The following is a 17,138-nucleotide window of genomic DNA, read 5'->3' as shown; positions in this document are numbered from 1 at the left end:
TGCCTACTTGTTGGTTCTAGGGGAGTTTTTTCCTGCACCACTTTATTTTACAACGAATTTCGTGGTCGCCCTTGCCCAAACCAGTTTCGCATGTCTCGCCATGTAGGCTAGAATCGCCATGTAGATGGCATCTACATGGTGGGACTCCCCGAGGCACGTTCATGAACAGAGTGCAATTTCAACAGAAATATGCCTACAATAGTTTGCAGACTTTTAAAAATATTGCATGCGCGCTCAACTTGAACAGCCACTTTGAATGGTTTTGCATAATTTTGGTTAATCTTTAATTGATGGCTCCCCAACCCGCGATTTATTCCATGTAGTTACTTTAGAACCTACATGGCGACCTACATGGGGACGGTCACACACACACCCGCACTCGTGCGTGTGAAGCAACAACACACACATGCACGCCGCCATGTAGTTAGCAGGCCAAAAAGTTAGGTTAGACTCACAGCTGCTCGCGCGAAGGAAGGGGTGGGAAGGCAGGAAAAAAAGAGAGAATAGTAATGGGTGGAGAAGTAGTGGAGAGGCGAATGGCAAGCGCAAAGCGAATGGAAGATGGAAATCGGTGTATCGATAGAAGCGCGAAATGTTGTAAATTGGGAGGGAACGCATTAAAATTTACTACAGACATCCTAATCCAATTTATCAATTTATTGTTTTGTGTGTTATAAAATACTCTTCATATCTACAGTATTGGGTTTATATAGAAATTTGAGTATATTTAAAATATCTTAATTTGTCTGATTTTGGAAAAAATTGCACTAAAAATATGTTGTATAAACTTAAAAAATTTTAATAAAAATATGTGTAAAACATAATAACACATTTGAAACAAAATAATGCATAATTTTGATGTGAATTAAAGAATTTTGATGCTTAACAGTTAATGTTTTAATTCCTTTCTGAATTATCCTTCTACAACTATCGCTTAGGACAAATTAGCCTCCGAGTGACTCATCTCAAGAGAACCATCGATGCCAGGCGTGTTGACGAATTAGAGGCCACCACTAGTTATCGAAAACCTCGATAATTTCTTCGCCGCGTTTGCTGCTCGCTGAAGAAAATAAAATTAACCAGGAGCGCAAAAAACGCGAATCGCATATTGTCTGCGCAGCAAGCCAGATTAACGGGATCGAAACGGGTTAGCATGCTGATCAATCAATCGATCGCAGCGGATTGTTTATTGCGTGCTGCTGTTGTTGTGAAATAATTAATAATATTTTATGGCAGATGGAGCCCCTCTTCGTGTGACTGTGTGTGTGTGTGCCCTGGCATCTGAGTGTATGCGTGCGTGTGTGTAAAAAAGAAATTGAGGGGGGAAAGCAGAAAGAAAGGAAGATGCGCTGGGAAATGGGCGTCTCTAAAGTTAAATGACACTTTCGCACGTAACTGAAAAATATATATACGTGTATTAATAAAAATAAATACACACTGGCCAGCAGGCAAAAAACGGAGGCGGAGAAAAGCCGTCGGTCGTCAGCCGCCGCGCGCATGCTCCACAAAATTGGTAGTTTAATAAACGGCTATGCTCGCCAACTAAATCTGGGCACCATAACCTTTCATCGCGTGCGATTATTTCGAAAAGCGGAAAAAATCCAACTGCCCAAGAGCCGTGTAAATTGCACATTATAATTGCAAAATAATCGAGTGCAGTGTAGTCAAAATAGTAGTGCCCATTCGCGGGAGCGAGATGGCAGGCAAACGTGAAAAACGGAGTGGTTCGGCTATTGGCTCAAATGCACTAATGCCATCCCGCTCTGGCGCACGCCTGTGCCGTTTGTCGGCTGTCTGTTTTGATTTTCTCTTCGTGAAAATAAGCGCGCGAAAGGGGTGCTCGTGTACTTTCTTTTGACCTACCGTCCACCCACTCGACCCACCCCCCACCCTCTCCCCTGCGCTGTCCAACCTCTTGCGTGCATCGGAATGTTTGATAAGTGATAAAGCCAGATGTTTGTGTATATATCGCCGCCAAATGTCCGAACACTCACACACACACATGTTGCACACATTTTGTATTTTTTTTTGTTGAATTTCTTCGCTCGCTCTTTTTGCCGCCTTTTGACTTTCGGTCGTGTAATTTGAGCCTAATTCGTTAACGCCTGACCACATTCGTTATATATACAATATATGCAGCCCGACTTCCACGCTGAGAGCTACCAAAGAGGCCCAGGAATAGTTTTTAGTCACATCTCTAAAATCCCGCAGAGGAGCAACGTTTCCAATAAGCAAGCATACATAAATGGTTTCTACTTTCATTGGTCTATTAGGTGAGCTATAGTTCTATCAAAACAGTTCTTACTTAACAAAATCAATGTAAAATTAACTAAAATCGATTTTCCACTTATAAGAAGTCTCCTTAAGTTTTACTTAAATAAAAAACTTCAAATAAAATCCGATTTCGTGCTTGTTTAAACAAAATAATTTAGTACCCATCTGCAAGCAATACGATGTTCTTCTTTTCGCAGACATTCAATCATGGTGGGAGATACCGTGTATTTCGCATTTCTGTTCATTGTTTAGTTCCGCCTTTGATCTGCCCGACATCGACATCGAGGTGAGTATCTGATTAACGCATTCTGAATTGAATCAATCGTATAAAACGCAATCTTATAATCGCGCAGGACCTCGAATCGGCGCTGCTCTCCGATGGTACCAGCGATGAGGATCAGGTCGCCTTAGTGCCCGAGTTAATTGTGCGCCTGCTCAAGGGCTGCGATGCGCTACAGTCGGTAGCCAAGGAAATCACACACAGCAACTATCAGATGTTCTTGCGTCGCTTCCTGCGCCAACAGTGTCGCCTGCACCAGACCGAGAACCACTTTGACACGGACATTGACTTCCAGTCGCTGCCCGTGCGCAAGCGCCTGCACATCCTGCACGATCTGTGCCACTTTCGCCTGGACTCCGCCGATGTGCAGGTCATCCTCAGCAATCTAGAGGCGGACAGTCTGCGCGTGGAGCCCCTGGGCTACGACGCTAAGAACTCCGGCTACTGGTACTTCTACGGCACGCGACTCTATCGGGAGGACAAGGCCACCGGTGGAGCGGCCGCCTCCAGTTCGGGTTCGTCCGGTTCGGGATCAGGGTGCGCCGGAGCCTCAACTGGCGGAGCATCCAATAGCAAGGGCATCGGCAGCAACGGCACAGTTTGGCAAGTCATCTGCTTCACCGAAGAGGACTGGCAAAACTTGGCCGCCAAGTTTAAGACATCGACGAACGCCAAGGAGCGCGAACTCTTTCACATACTCGATGACAACTTTCTGCCAAAGCTACCGCAGCTTTTCCGCGAGCGTGAGCGTTTGAGGCGTAGGAAGTGAGTGAAATACCTTTACCTTTATCCAGTTTACATTACTCCAAAAGATACTCGACACATTTTGTGAAGTGACATTGCTAATGAAATAATATTTTACTTAACCAGACTCTTGCAAGTGCGCAACTCCAGTCGCATTCGCAATATTGCGGAGTTGAAGGCGCGCCAGGAGGAGGAGCGTCAGCGTCGTGAGCGGGAGAATCTCTACCAGGAGCGGCAAAACGCGCACTGGTTGGCACCGCCGCAGCAACAGCAGCAGCAGCAACAACAGCAGCAGCAGCAGCAACAGCATCAACAGCAGCAATCGCAGCAGCGCACACGCAGACGGTTAGCACGCCAATGTTCCTAAGAAGGCTGGCGCAAGCGACGGCCACATCCATCCTACTCACAGAACAGGAAGCAGAAACAAAACAGATACATTAAACTCACTTGCATACCAAAAGCATCTTTGATTTATGTTTTCAATTGATCTTTTGAGTTGCCGTACATTTATAATTTGTTGAGCCAAAATACTCTTCGCTTACAATTTGTGTTGCTGCAGTTGAGAAACCAAATCGCCATCATCAACATCGACGATAAATCCAGGATCAGCATAGACGGAACGAGGATCAGCACTTAATTTGAGTTTTGCCCATCATTTAATTTTGTATATGGAAGAATTGGTTGGATTTCGTTTTCAAAAACAATCTGTAAGCATGCTTTTTAAATCTATTTCTATTCGATATATGCATTATCTTATGGTTTAAGTTTATTTAAAAGAGAACTTCTCACTTTCATCCCATTCACGAGACACAGACATTGACAGATTCGTATCAAGTAACATCTTGTCATAAATTTCTCGTATCTCAAAAACGCTGATTTAATATTAATATTAATTCATCAAAATGAATTTGCAACGTTGGCTTCTAATTGAAACATTTTAAATAATATTCTAATATTAAAACGCATTGAAAACGGTTTTAGTGATACATTATCATATCCTAAAATGGAAATTTATTTTTCGAAAATCATAAGGAAAGCTTATTAATTCATTTAATTAATTTGTTTTTTCTATCTGCTTGTATTTTAGATCCCAGTCTACGTCGACAGCTAGTGGTATTTCAACCTACGCAAGCTCCCTGAGACGAACAACCACAACTAATTCGAGCGAATTTCTGTGCCACAGGGAAACCTTCTGCCTCTCGCCAGAAAACGACGAAGACGACGACGACGACGAGGCCCTCGACGCGGAGCAGCAGTCAGATCAGCCAGAACAGCAGCAGCAACCAGAGGAGCAGCCGCCCGAAGAGGAGCAGCGGCAAGAACCAGAGGAATTATTAGCAGTCTCAGCAACTGGTGACGATTTTCGCTCTCCAGAAGCGCCGAAATCGCAAACGCCGGCGGAATTGAAGAGCAAGAGTAGTCACCACCACCATCATCATCACCACAAGAAGAAAAAGTCGGGCAAGAAGCAGAAGAAGCGACATCATCGTGATAAAGATCGTGAACGGGATCGCGAGCATCATCATCATCATCATCGGCGGCGACACAAGCATGCTTCAGAGGCAGACGAAGGCGAGGACGACAACAATAACCACAACAGCAACAGCAATAGCAACAGCAACACCAATAGCACCAGCAGCAACAACAGTGTCCAGCCAAAGCGAAGACGTAGTGGTCAACAGCAACATCATCAGCAGGCAGAGACTGCCGAGCCCAGCACTTCTCTAAGTCCCGAGGACAAGGAGAACTTTTGTAGGCAGCTACAACTGCTGGACACCAATTCGGCGGCCATTGCGGTGGCCACAAGTATTGCCGATCTAAGTCTGCCCTCGCCGGTGGCACATGAGAGCGAAGCCGAGCAGGACGAGCAGGTTGAGCAGCCGGCAGTAGTGGTAGCACAGCCACCAGCAGTAACTTCTTCAATGGCGCCAGCGGCAAATGTGAAGTTGCCTGGCAGGCAGACGAACAACTCGCTCAGTTCGCTGACTGGAAACATCTTCATACCGGGAGGAAGCGCCCAGCAACAGCAGCAGCAATCCCAGGAGCCGACGAGCAGCAGTAGCAGCAGCCACAGCGGCACCACCACAACAGCCAGTACTGCGCGTTCCAAGAAGCAGAAGGCCGTGCTCAACAGCACAGGGAGCAGCAGCACCAGCAAAGTGGCCGACAAGGCGGATCGCAACTTGAGCAAGACGGAGACGGGCAAGTCCAAGAAGTCGGCAGCGGGCTCATCGGCGTCATCGTCCTCCAGCAAGGCGGAGCGCATCAGCGGTGCCTACTCGGACAAGAGTGGCGATGAGTAAGTGAGGGTGGACAGTTTCGATCCCCAGACACAACACAATCGTACTATCCGTTTGCTCTTGGCACATTCTTTAATCATTCCTTATGCTTCTGCTTGCGGTTGGAAGTGTGGGCATCATGTCATAGACTTACATCTTGTTTAAGCAAAAATTAAATCTCCAAGAAAGTAAATACTTGATCAAGGTGTAATTTCATATATTATGCATAAGCTTTCATGATGCTCAACTCTGGTATTGTTGTTGATTTTGATTATTGAGTTTGGGCCCTATGCTGCGGTCTTGGTTCCTTTTCTGTAACAACTTCTCCTTCCTTGATTGTACATTTTCACAATCCGTTCTTAAGTTCTTCTGTTTCGTTCCTAACTATAAGGCATTGCATGTTGTCGGCTCATTACATCCACTCACCCATCAAATTGTATATAATATGATCAATTGATTAACATATTTATCATTGTTATTGTAAACTTTTGTACCCACCCGCAAAAAACAAACGAAAAAAAAACATTTCGACTGTTGTTCATCAAAAACCCAAAACCCCGATAAAATGTAGCCATGTAAATAGTAGCAACCGTAGCACCACCAACAACAACAGCAGCCTTAACAACAACAACAACCATAAGCACGCGTCGCACCACAGTCACAACAACAACAACAACAGCCATCCAACGACGACATCGGCTACAACAACAGCAACAACGACAACGTCGCAGGGATATCATAACAATTCGAATCATAATCATATTCAAAATAATCAGAACCACCAAAACTCCCACACCCACTCACATTCACACTCACACCACACCCACCATCATCATCATCACCATACCACTAATAATCACAGTAACAAACATAAAACCAAATCGCACCACTCCCTTGCCCACAACAACAACAACAACAATAATCACACAACAAACGCAACAAGCACATCACAACTCCACCCAGTAAACACAAACAACAATTCAACGTACAACTCCTCCAATCATGCGAATATTCTTAGCTTCACCGAAACGGAGGAGGTCCTGCAAATCGGGATGCACAAGGTGCTCGTCTACGTGAAGAACCATCGCGATGCCTGGCCATTTGTGGATCCCGTTGAGGAGGATATAGCACCGCGCTACTACTCCATCATCAGGAGGTCTGTACACTTACCCAAAACCTATTTCAAAGTTAAATCCTTAAATCCCCTTTCCAGACCCATGGACCTGCTGAAAATGGAGGACAAACTGGACAGTGGGGAGTATCACAAATTCAGTGAATTCCGCAACGACTTTCGCTTGATTGTCAACAACTGCAGATTGTACAATGGGCACAACAATGGTACTATTCCACTTTAATATACATGAATACAAAATCTAATATACTTCTATACTTTCGCAGAATACACAGAGATGGTTAACAATCTGCAGGATGCTTTCGAGAAGGCCACCAAAAAGTACTTTGATAATCTCTCCGACGACGAGGATGATGATCCCAATCTGAGCTATCCCGCCGCTGACTCCAAGATGAACGTGTTTCGCGAGAAGTATTTCAGCAAGAAGGCGAAGGAGGAAACGGAGAAGGATGCGCCAGGTCGGCCGGAGAGCAGCGCCGAGGAGGATCTCAGCGAAATCGAAGCGGAGGTACCTCAAAAAGCCCAGAAGCGCAAGCGTAAGGAGAAAGACAAAAGACGTAAAAAGAAGACCAAGAGCAAGGCGGATGTGGAAACGGATGATGAAGATATGGAGACGGAAAGGGAACCAACACCACCACTTCCACCTCCTGCGCCAACAAGCAAGAAGAGCAAAACAAGCAAGCTAGGAAAGGAAAAGGAAAAAGATAAGGATAAGGATAAGGAAAAGGAGAAGGATAAGGAAAAAGACAAAGAAAAGGAGAAGGAGAAGGAAAAGGAAACTTCTTCAAACAAGCGAGGACGAAAAACTAAAAGCGATAAAGCCGCGTCCAAATCCAGCAAAAAGACCAAAAAGGGGGCCAAGAAGTCTTCGGCCGATTCGGATCCTGAGTCGGATCCGAGCGACAGTCGCGAGAGCGAGGATTACAGCGATGATGACCACATTTCGTTGGCCAAAACCAAATCTCTGGTTAAACCCACAGCTCGCACGATAGCGGCACAAAAGAAGAAATCTGTACCCGCTGAATCCAAAGTAAAGATGCCCACTCCCGTCAAGCGGCAAGTGAAAGGCAAGGGCAAAGGAGGTCGCAAGGCCAAGGACGACTCCCTGGAAAGCGACCAATCCGATGTGGATGTTAAGAAGCAGCTGCCACCAACTGCAGCTGCCGCTCTAGCCGATTCCGCCGCCGAGCTGGAAGAAGACGGGGATGATCCGCCCCCGGATGAGGACGAAGATGAGGATAGCTCGCGGTCGCGAAGCATGTCACCCTTCAAGGTTGATCTCCACAAGAAATACTCAAAAAGTGCCCTTAACGATGATCTCTCCGAGCTGCTGACCACCGTAAAAAAGGTTCCATCCGCGGAAACCACAAAACTGAGTGCCCGGCACCAGGATGAAGCGGATGAGGAGCGATCTTCCCGAGAGTCTGACGGCGACTTTAAATCCTTAAGCAACAGTAGGGCCAGCTCTGAAGAGCGTCCGCCGGTGGCGAAGAAGGGAAAGAAGGGGGAAAGCTCAAAAAAGGAAAAAGAAAAGAAAGGCAGGGATAAGGACCGAGATAGGGACAAGGAAAAAGACAAAGAAAAGGACAAATCCCGCAGCGCCAAGCATAAGAAAAGTAAAGACGAATCCCCACTTTCAGCGGCCGCGGCAGCAGCCGCAGCAGAGCAGGCCGAACTGGAGATGCTGTTGCCCTTCATGGACAAGTACGATGTGATCAAGTACCGACGTAGTCGTGCCGCCCTCAGCGGTTCCAGTGCATCCAACTCGGTAGCACCCTCCGACGATTCCAAGTCAGCGAGCACTAAAGGCAATAGGGAGAACAAAAAAGCTTCTGCGAAGCGAGAAAAGTCGCCTGATGCTGTGGAACACAAGCGCGGACGGAAAAGCAAAGACCAAAAGCGCACAAAGGAGTCGGATAAAGCGGATAAAACTGAGAAAGCTTTAAAGGCCGAAACCGAGAAACACTCCGAAAAGACAAAGAAAAGGGAGGAGCCACAAAAAGTAGTGGAAAAGCCGCCAAGAGAAAAATCCCCCGTACCGGCATCAGCTTTGGAAACTATCAAGGAACCTCCAGCTCCAACTCCCACACCCACATCAGCGGCCGGTAAGGTGAAGGAAGCACCAGCTAAAAAGGAGCCCAAGAAAAGACCCGACAAACAAATGCCGCCGCCTCCGAAACCTGCCGATAAACCAAATGAAAAGGGATCGGGAAAGAAGACGTCCAGCAAAAAGGCAGCCCAAAAAGCGGGACAACCGCAGACCAACAATAACACAAACCTTGAAGCATTGGATGTGGAAACAGAACAGACCCTCAAGGACATAAATCGCTGGCTGGAGCACACGCCCCGCTTCACGGAGTTCAGTTCGGCCAGTAATTCACCATCGCGATACAATCTTCTGGATGATTTCGACTCGGGAATCGGTAGCAAACTGGATGCGGCCGATTTTCGACGACCAGTGGCATTGGCGGCTCCAAAAGCGGAATTGGTACCAACTAAATTGGCTGAGGCACTCAACGAACTGGTGAGCGAACCAAAAGAGGCTGCTAGCAAATCGGAATCGGAGTCGGTGGCTCCAACTCCGAGCAGTGTGAGCAGCAGCTGTGGTACTCCTCCGCATTCAATGCACTCAGGGAATTCCATTGGAAGCACATCCGCCACTGCGGCTTCCAGTTCAAATTGCTCCAACAACTCGATGCCCACTCCATTACCCGTGGCGGTTACTCCCACGCCAACGCCCGCGCCTCCGCCACTGCTTCCAATTCCCAAACCAAAAGAGCCCAGCACCACGCAGCTGATTCTCAATCCACCTCCGCCACCTCAAGTTAAACAGCAGCTGGCGAAGGAGGCCAAGCGCAAGTCCCTGAAAGAAAAGCAGGCGGCTCAAGCTGCCCAAGCGCAGCAGGTGAAAGCCAAGGCGAATGTTATGAGAACCATCGATAGGCTTCAGCCAGGCAAAGCGAAGGGAAATCTCCTGCAGAATGTAGTCGCCGTAAAATCAACTGAGGAGGGCGGAGATTCGCACGCAGGTGTAAATCCAGTGGCCACCAAGGTTAAGGAGCTGAAGAATGCTCTTATCACGGAAACATGCGAGGGAGCCCCAAAACTAAGTTTGGGTACTGTTTTAAAGACACAGGACTTTACGTTGGGCAAATCTCTTGAGGAAATGTCTGGGAAAAAGGACGCGACGGAAGACGATAGTCCAACTGAGGAAATCAAACCGGAGAATGTTTCCACGCCTACAACACCGAACACAGAGGCACCACCAAAGCCATTTGAAGCCCTTCTTGAACTCAGTAAAATAGGCAAATCCACAGAGCCATCGAAATCGGAGGCCAGTCAGAAGGAGAAGCCCAATCTCAGCGCCTGGCTGAAAGCTTTCGGTGGCCCAAAGGTTAGCAAGAAGTCCGAGGAGGAGGAAAAGCAGCAGACGCCAGCCCAAGATCTTCAAGGCGATTCCAAGGTGGATCCACCAGCTCACTCGCCAGCTGGGGACAACTTCTGCCTACCAACAGTACTGCGCCAGAGGAAACCAAGCACTGGCAGCACGAATTCAGAGAGAAGTTCCTTTAGCCAGGATCCAGATTCCCCTAGAATCGCCATCGATGAGCGTTATGCATCCTATGCCGCTGGTTCTTATACCTCGCCGATCGGTGCCTCACCCATTGGCGCATCCCCCATTATGGTTTCTCCGAAGCCAAATGACGATATGGGTAAACCAGCATCACCTTATCCTCTAAATGGGGCTATCAAAGTGGGCTTTTATCAGGACACCACGACCAAGAGCAGTCCGGACAAGAGCTGCAGTCCCAGAGAGATGAACTCGCCGTATCCGCAGTACTCACAGCATATCTACTCCTCCGCCTCGTCGCCTAATGTATCCACTCCGGATATGAGTGGAACGTCCCCTTACGGAGGAGGAAACAGCTACAATCCTTCGGGTTCTGAGGCTTCTAAGACTCCAGCGTATTCTTCCACATCCCCGCTTCCGATTTATGACCAATACAAGCAGCCGCGCTCCCAGGAATCAGACTACAACTCTTCCATGAGTCCGAGCACACCCAACCCACATTCGCCGTACCAGCAACCCCAAAGTTCTCCGTACACCACCCCGCAGCAGTCGCAATCGACACACCCGTCGCCATATCATGGCCAGTCGCCGTACCACCAGCAGCAGCACTCACCATATCATCCACCCGCGGCGCAGCAGCAACAGCAATCCTCGCAGCCTTCGCACAGTCCGGCAGCCCATCAGCAGGCACTCAGTCCTATGCACAGTGTGGAATCGCCGGCGTCCTCGGCAGCAACGCAACCGCCCACACCGTTGGCTCAGTCGCCGGCGGAACAGCAGCACTCGCCGTATCAGCAGCCCGTGTTATCACCTTATCAGCAGCCGCAGCAACAGGTGCAGCCGCCGGTGGTACCGCCAGTTCAACCAACCACAGGTGCTCAGGCAACAACAGGTATGCATTGATTTGATTAACTATTGCCAGCATTTCCTAATACATTTCTTTATTCCAGCTCTGGGCAACAATGGTTATGCGCCCCCTCACGATAGCTACCAGCAGCTTCAGCAACAACAGCGATCCTTGTATAACCCAGCCACTTTGATCAATCCTCTGCCGACCGCTGCGTCCTCAACTGCTTCCATAACAAAGCCTAACAATGACTGGAGTCTAAATCGTAGCTTGCTGCCCCCCAGTATTACGAATACTGTAAATCAGGCGGCACAGCAACAACAGCAGCAGCAGCAACAGCAGCAACAGCAGCAAGCTGTACAGCTACAACAGCAGCCACAAATGCAAGCTGCGCAGCAGCAGTTGCAGTCAACACCTCAGCAGCAACAGCAACAGCAACTACAAGCAACACCCCAACAGCAACTACAAGCGACACCTCAACAACAGCAGCAGCTACAAGCAGCACCTCAACAGCAGCAGTTGCAAGGATCCCAGCAACAGCAACAACAGCAACAGCAGCAACAGTTGCAGGCACCTCAGCAACAGGGGCTGGGCCATCAGCAGCAACACAAGCCGAAATATCCAACCTATGCGCAATATCAGTCTACTAATGCCGCTGCCAATGCTGCAGCTGCAGCAGACGCCGTGCAACAGCAACAGCAGCAGAAAATTGCGCCTCCAACTTATGGTAGTGATATGGCCACATTTATGCAGCATCAAATGCAGCAGCCACCCAAAACGGATACCTTAATAAATCCCCTAAAGCGACCCGGAGAGGATATTGGTATGGATTACAGTGGAAATGCGGCCAATAAAATGCAGAAAAGAGAAGAGACTCCTGCGCTGCAGCAACAACAGCAGCAACCAGCCCAAAACCAGACGCCATCCATGCTTAACAAGCACGAGCAAATGTTTAATAGTTTCCTGGGCTCTATGGCATTTGGCAAACCTATTGGCAACATTGCGCCTGATAAAGCATTTGAGATGTATAACCGAGCGGCGGCCATGGGATTCCCCAAGGACTTTGCAAAGGACAATAGTTGTCAGCTGCAGCAGCAACAGCAACAGCAGTCACCACAGGTGGCAACTAACAAGCAACAGGCGAGCCAACAAACGCAGCAACAACCGCAGCAGCAGTCCCAGCAATCGCAGCCACATCTTACTCAGCTTCAGACGGCGCTCAGTCAAAACTACCAGCAGCAGCAGCAGCAAACTCAGGCGCAAAAATTGCCGCAGCAGCAACAACAGCAACAGCCGCAACAACTCAACTACCAGCAACAGCAGACACAACTCAACCATAATTACACCGCACAGCAACAGGCAACTGCAGTGCCTGACAAACCAACCGCAGCTCAATCAACAGTTGCTGCTGCGGTAAGCGAAACGAGCAGCAACATGATGAATCTACCCTCTACGGCGCACCAGCATCATCTCAGCCAGACGCATCACCTGGCCGCCTACAACAAGCCAACGCCACCGCCTCCCCAAACCTACAGCAATCCTTTGATGCAATCGATGTTGGGCTATGCCGGAAACTATTTCGACAAGGCCATACCGCCGGCAGCACATATGTATAGCGCTTCCAGCTCTGCGGCTTCGGCTTATGGCAATCCGGCGCAGCAACTGCCGGGTAATTATGTTCCCGGCAACAACAATCCCGCTCACCAGCAACAGCAGCAGCCACAACAACAACAAGCTCCTGCTGTTCCGCCAGCCGAAGTCAAAGCGCCAGCGAAAAGGGGGCGGAAGAAGAAGGCAGCTACCATTGCGGCCGAAGCTGCGGCTGCAGCTGCCAAGCAGCAGCAACAACAGCAGCAGCAACAGCAACAGCAGCAGCAGCAACAGGCGCAACAGCAGCAACAGGTGGCCGCCCAGCAGCAGCAGCATCAGCAGCAACAAGTCTCAGCCCAGCAGCAGCAACATCAACAGGTGGCCGCCCAGCAACAGCAGCACCAAGCCATGCCGCAGTACAATATGCCGCAATCAGTGGCTTCCGCGGCCGCTGCCACCAATAATCAGCTGCAGGCGCATGCGCAGGCGCTGCAACAAGGCTTCCAGTTGTATGCGGGTCTAAAATCCGGAGGCGTATCCTCGCCCGTTGGCGGTTCAGCAGCTACGCCGGTAAACAGTGGTTCCACCAGCAATCAGACGGCGGCCGATGCGGCAGCCATTTCCCTGAAAACATCGACAGGTGGAATGGTGCCCGGAAGTGCCTTCAATTTTGCGCCCACACCAGGAACGCTGGGCTTGTACGGAGACCAGGCAGCTGCAGCTAGCAGCTATTTGGATCAATTTAGAGATGCTCCCAATCCCTACTACATGCCACCGGCGCCGGCACACAGTGGCACAGCTGCGAATCCGTCTGGAAATGCGGCGGACAAGGGTCAAAATCCGTTGAACACGGCAGCCGGATCGTATCCCTTCCTGGCGGCGGCACATCCATCCTCGCGGGCAGCGGCTGCTGCAGCTGCATATCCGTTTGCGGATCCCAACTCGCAGTTGTACCAGCAGTACCTAAGGCGCGATGACTTCCACACGCGAATGATCTTCAACCAGAGTCTGCTGGGCGGACCGGCAGCGGCGGCGGCAGCAGCCGGATATGGTCAACCGCCGCCGCCTCCATCCGCCTATCAACGCGCTGCACTGGGCATGCCAAAGCCGTATGACATCAACCGGCAGTCATGGTTTTAGCAGTACGCCAGTGCCGCCAACGTGGATCTCCAAGGAGACGACCTGACGGGGGCGGCAACTGGAACAGCATCGGGACCAGCAGCAGCTTCATCCTCGACAGCAGCTACACAGCGATGAGATCGAAAGAGTGGGCAGGTTTAGAAAGGTTTCAAATCCACATGCTAATTGGTTCCAAAAAGGTTAACAAACCACAGAGTTTTCGTTTCGTTTTCGAGCTTATATGGAGAAATAACAGTAGGTCTTTTATTTTTTAAAACTCGCTTTTTATATTGTATATTTTTTATTTATGCTCAAAAAAGCATAGAAATCGTGTAATAAGAAAAACTATTTTGGCAAAATGTTTGGCATTCTAAAATCTAATATTTAGTTTCGTGAACGAAAAAGATAACCATCTTGTTTTCCTGCAAGAAGCAAAGTTTGTGTTATGTGTAGAAGTAGGTGGACTTTTTGAGGTGTCTTTGTTTTGTACTGATATTTGATATTCATTTTGGAGACTCGAATTTCACTGCCCCCATCCTCTGACTCATTTTTGTATTCTATGAACATTTTCATTTGTGCAATGTTTCCTTTTTGACTGCAGTTGCGCCCTGGACTTTGGCCACGCCTAAAGAGCAAGTTTGTTGGTCTTTAGTTTGTAAACTTTCAGTAGTCTGTAGGTTTTAAGCCTTTTGTTAATGACAATTAATTTTAATAGCTTTAGCTAATTAGGCCTCTAATCTAATTTAATTGAACTTAATTTGTTTTAAATGCTTAACAAAGGAAACTAAGCAGAAAAGCGAAAGAGAAATAATGCAAAAAATTCAAAGAATTACTCTAAAGCTCCCCCTGACTATAATTAGATTTTAGTTTTTTTCCGAACCTAACTCGTAACTATAGAACTCGTGTAAATTAACTACGATTATTAGTTTTATTACTATTGATTATGTACTACGACTATTATAACTATTATCGATTCGTGCTGCGGGCGATTTGTTGAAATATTTATTAATCCAACTAAACAAAGAGATTCGCAACACACAACTAAAGCTAGATACGAAATCTAAGTGAGGTACATACTTTTAGTTTATAGAACGCCAAGCAGATGTATAAATTTTTGTTAAATATGCTAAGTAAAAATTCGGTTTAAATAGTAAGCGTCCCATCAATTCAAATAAAACCATTGTAAACCCAAAACAGCTCACATATGTGCAACATTCCGCCTCAGACCCTCATCCCCTCCCAACTTTCCAACTTCCCAACTTTCATAATGAAAATCGAAAATCCATTTGGTGTACATACAAGAGGGAATACAGACAAGTAAAAACTCTTCTCGTTTTTACGCATCTCATATTGTAGCTTTAAAGTTTAAAGTTTAAACCATGTAAAAATCGATAGAGATTTGACGAAAAGCAAAACAATTGAAATTTATGAAATATGAATGAAAAAGTGTCTTAGTCGCTATTGAAGGCGAACGGAGCCGATGAATCGAGAAAGAAACGCATTAACCGAGCGCCCATAATATTATTAATGGATATATATATTAAATAGTGAAAACAATAAACACAAGAAACCGTATTTAATTAAGTTGTTAAAGCTTTCGTTTTGCAAACGTACATTTTAATTAATTTCCCTACGATAACATAGTTGATAGAACACAAATGAAAGTGAAGCGATGCGATGCGATGCGTTGCGAAATTGCGAAGAGACGGTACCTAGAGCATAAAAGAGCAGCAACAAACATATTTAAAGAACCACAAGCTAAATATTATATTAATAATGAATATGTATACATAAATTATATATATACAAACATATATATTATATGCAGTAAGTGCAGCCAGTGCACATTATACATAAATCTGTATGTATAGGCAACAAGCAGCAACAAGAGTAAATTACAATAAAGAATTCTATTGCATATTGTACACAAAAAAAAAGAAGACAAAAATCCAAAAGAACCCATGTTTCAAATCAAGTTGATAATTTCGCCGAGCAATTATTATGCAATTTGAGGCTCTCGACACGGCACGCGTTCATTTGCATACAATTGCAGTCCGGATTGCAGCCACTACTGCTGCCCTTCACCAGCTGGTGTGTTCTGGTGTTCTGGCGTTCTGGTGTTCCCAGTTTCCAATTCCCAGCCAGCAATTGCAGACAGCTGTGCCAGCTTGATTGCCGATCGAGCGGCTATATGCTATATGATATATGCTATAGCTCCATCGATCATCTGCGTGCAGGGGCTCCTAGAACGACACGAAGTCGGGAAGCGTGTTGCTAATGCACTGTGCCATTTTACGAAAACTTTCGAATGGAATTGCTGAGAGCAAGTGATCAGATTTAATTATCAGCGCCGCAGCGATTACAGCATTATCTTCGAGTGCCATGGAGTGCAGCAGTGAGTGGGACATGTGTCGGCGGAGGAGGAGGAGGTGGTTATGCCGGGAATCTTGACATCTCGAGCACAGGGCACATTCCCCTGGGTGAGAGGTCAAAATTCCGGTAGATGACGTGTTGCAAAGCAGGTTAAGGAAAAACACCCAATTACCCCGCGCACAAGCTGCTAATTAAATATATATAGTATATTTAAAAATCTTAACCCAAAACATGGTGCGTGACTAACGCTACCTGATCCAATGCCCTCTTCTTGGTCGCCTGGGGTTTATCCGGCAATTAGCGGACTTACATTGGTTTTCAACACCCATTAAGACGTCGTAATCTATATCACAGATAGCCTTTGAGTCACGTTACTATATATAACATTCTATAACGTTCTTGTGATTAATGATTTGCAGCACTTGTTTGGTTTGCCGGTGGTAGGCGAAATTTTCATCCGGTTAGAACCAGTTGTTTTTGATTGTTACTTATAATAATTATTGTGCATGTTAATTGGTTTATTCACCAGCAGCAATCGAAGCCGTTTGAAAATGTATGAGAATATTCAAATATTCGAGTCAAACCGGCGCGCTCAAACATTTCGAATTATAATGAAATGCAAGCGTGCATAATAAATTCGAGAATATTTAAATTGCAATTTGTTAATTAAACGCCGGCAGTTGCGTAACGATTGTTATAAATTTTTGCGCGAAATTCTTTCGATGTTATTGACACGCAATCACTGAGCTCTGCCTTTGCCGATTAACCTGAGAATTTCAGATACTCTGGGTATTGAGTATTGAGGGATATTCTAATTGGTCAAAAAGAGGCGTGGCCATCTGTATAATCTGTACAATCCGTACATGGGCCGTCATTGTGTTTAGTCACGCAGCGATTTTCACCTGCCGGCAAGTGGAGGCATTCTAAAA

The 17,138-nt window shown here is 47.0% G+C and overlaps 1 protein-coding gene across 4 annotated transcripts; it reads left to right on the top strand.

Annotated features, from left to right (window-relative positions):
• The first annotated feature begins 1,005 nt into the window (after positions 1-1,005).
• On the top strand, positions 1,006-15,765 carry LOC120450331 (protein split ends). 4 transcript variants are annotated; one of them, XM_039633297.2, is made up of 10 exons: positions 1,006-1,147; positions 2,140-2,273; positions 2,472-2,560; positions 2,628-3,319; positions 3,425-3,643; positions 4,386-5,597; positions 6,149-6,733; positions 6,791-6,915; positions 6,976-11,172; positions 11,231-15,765. In XM_039633297.2, the coding sequence occupies exons 2-10, from the start codon at positions 2,246-2,248 to the stop codon at positions 13,855-13,857; spliced, it is 9,774 nt and encodes a 3,257-aa protein (XP_039489231.1). In that variant the 5' UTR covers positions 1,006-1,147; positions 2,140-2,245; the 3' UTR covers positions 13,858-15,765. The 4 variants fall into 4 exon arrangements, 2 of the variants coding, with proteins under 2 accessions (XP_039489231.1, XP_039489232.1); XM_039633298.1 differs by having other exon boundaries at positions 6,596-6,733; positions 11,231-15,764; XR_005616265.1 differs by lacking the exons at positions 6,149-6,733; positions 6,791-6,915; positions 6,976-11,172; positions 11,231-15,765 and having other exon boundaries at positions 3,425-4,005; positions 4,386-4,411; positions 4,482-4,587.
• The last annotated feature ends 1,373 nt before the right edge of the window (positions 15,766-17,138 follow it).

The sequence above is a fragment of the Drosophila santomea genome, chromosome 3L (assembly GCF_016746245.2).
Source record: "Drosophila santomea strain STO CAGO 1482 chromosome 3L, Prin_Dsan_1.1, whole genome shotgun sequence".
NCBI classification, from domain to species: Eukaryota; Metazoa; Arthropoda; class Insecta; order Diptera; family Drosophilidae; genus Drosophila; species Drosophila santomea.
This window is presented reverse-complemented; position numbering and strand designations above follow the sequence as displayed.

Bases quoted from the DNA above. Each gene is read 5' to 3' on its own strand.
- LOC120450331 (XM_039633297.2), top strand. From the start codon at position 2,246: ATGGTTTCTACTTTCATTGGTCTATTAG. The intron at 2,274-2,471 runs GTGAGCTATAGT...TTCTTTTCGCAG, and splicing joins TACTTTCATTGGTCTATTAG to ACATTCAATCATGGTGGGAG. The intron at 3,644-4,385 runs GTTAGCACGCCA...CTTGTATTTTAG, and splicing joins CAGCAGCGCACACGCAGACG to ATCCCAGTCTACGTCGACAG.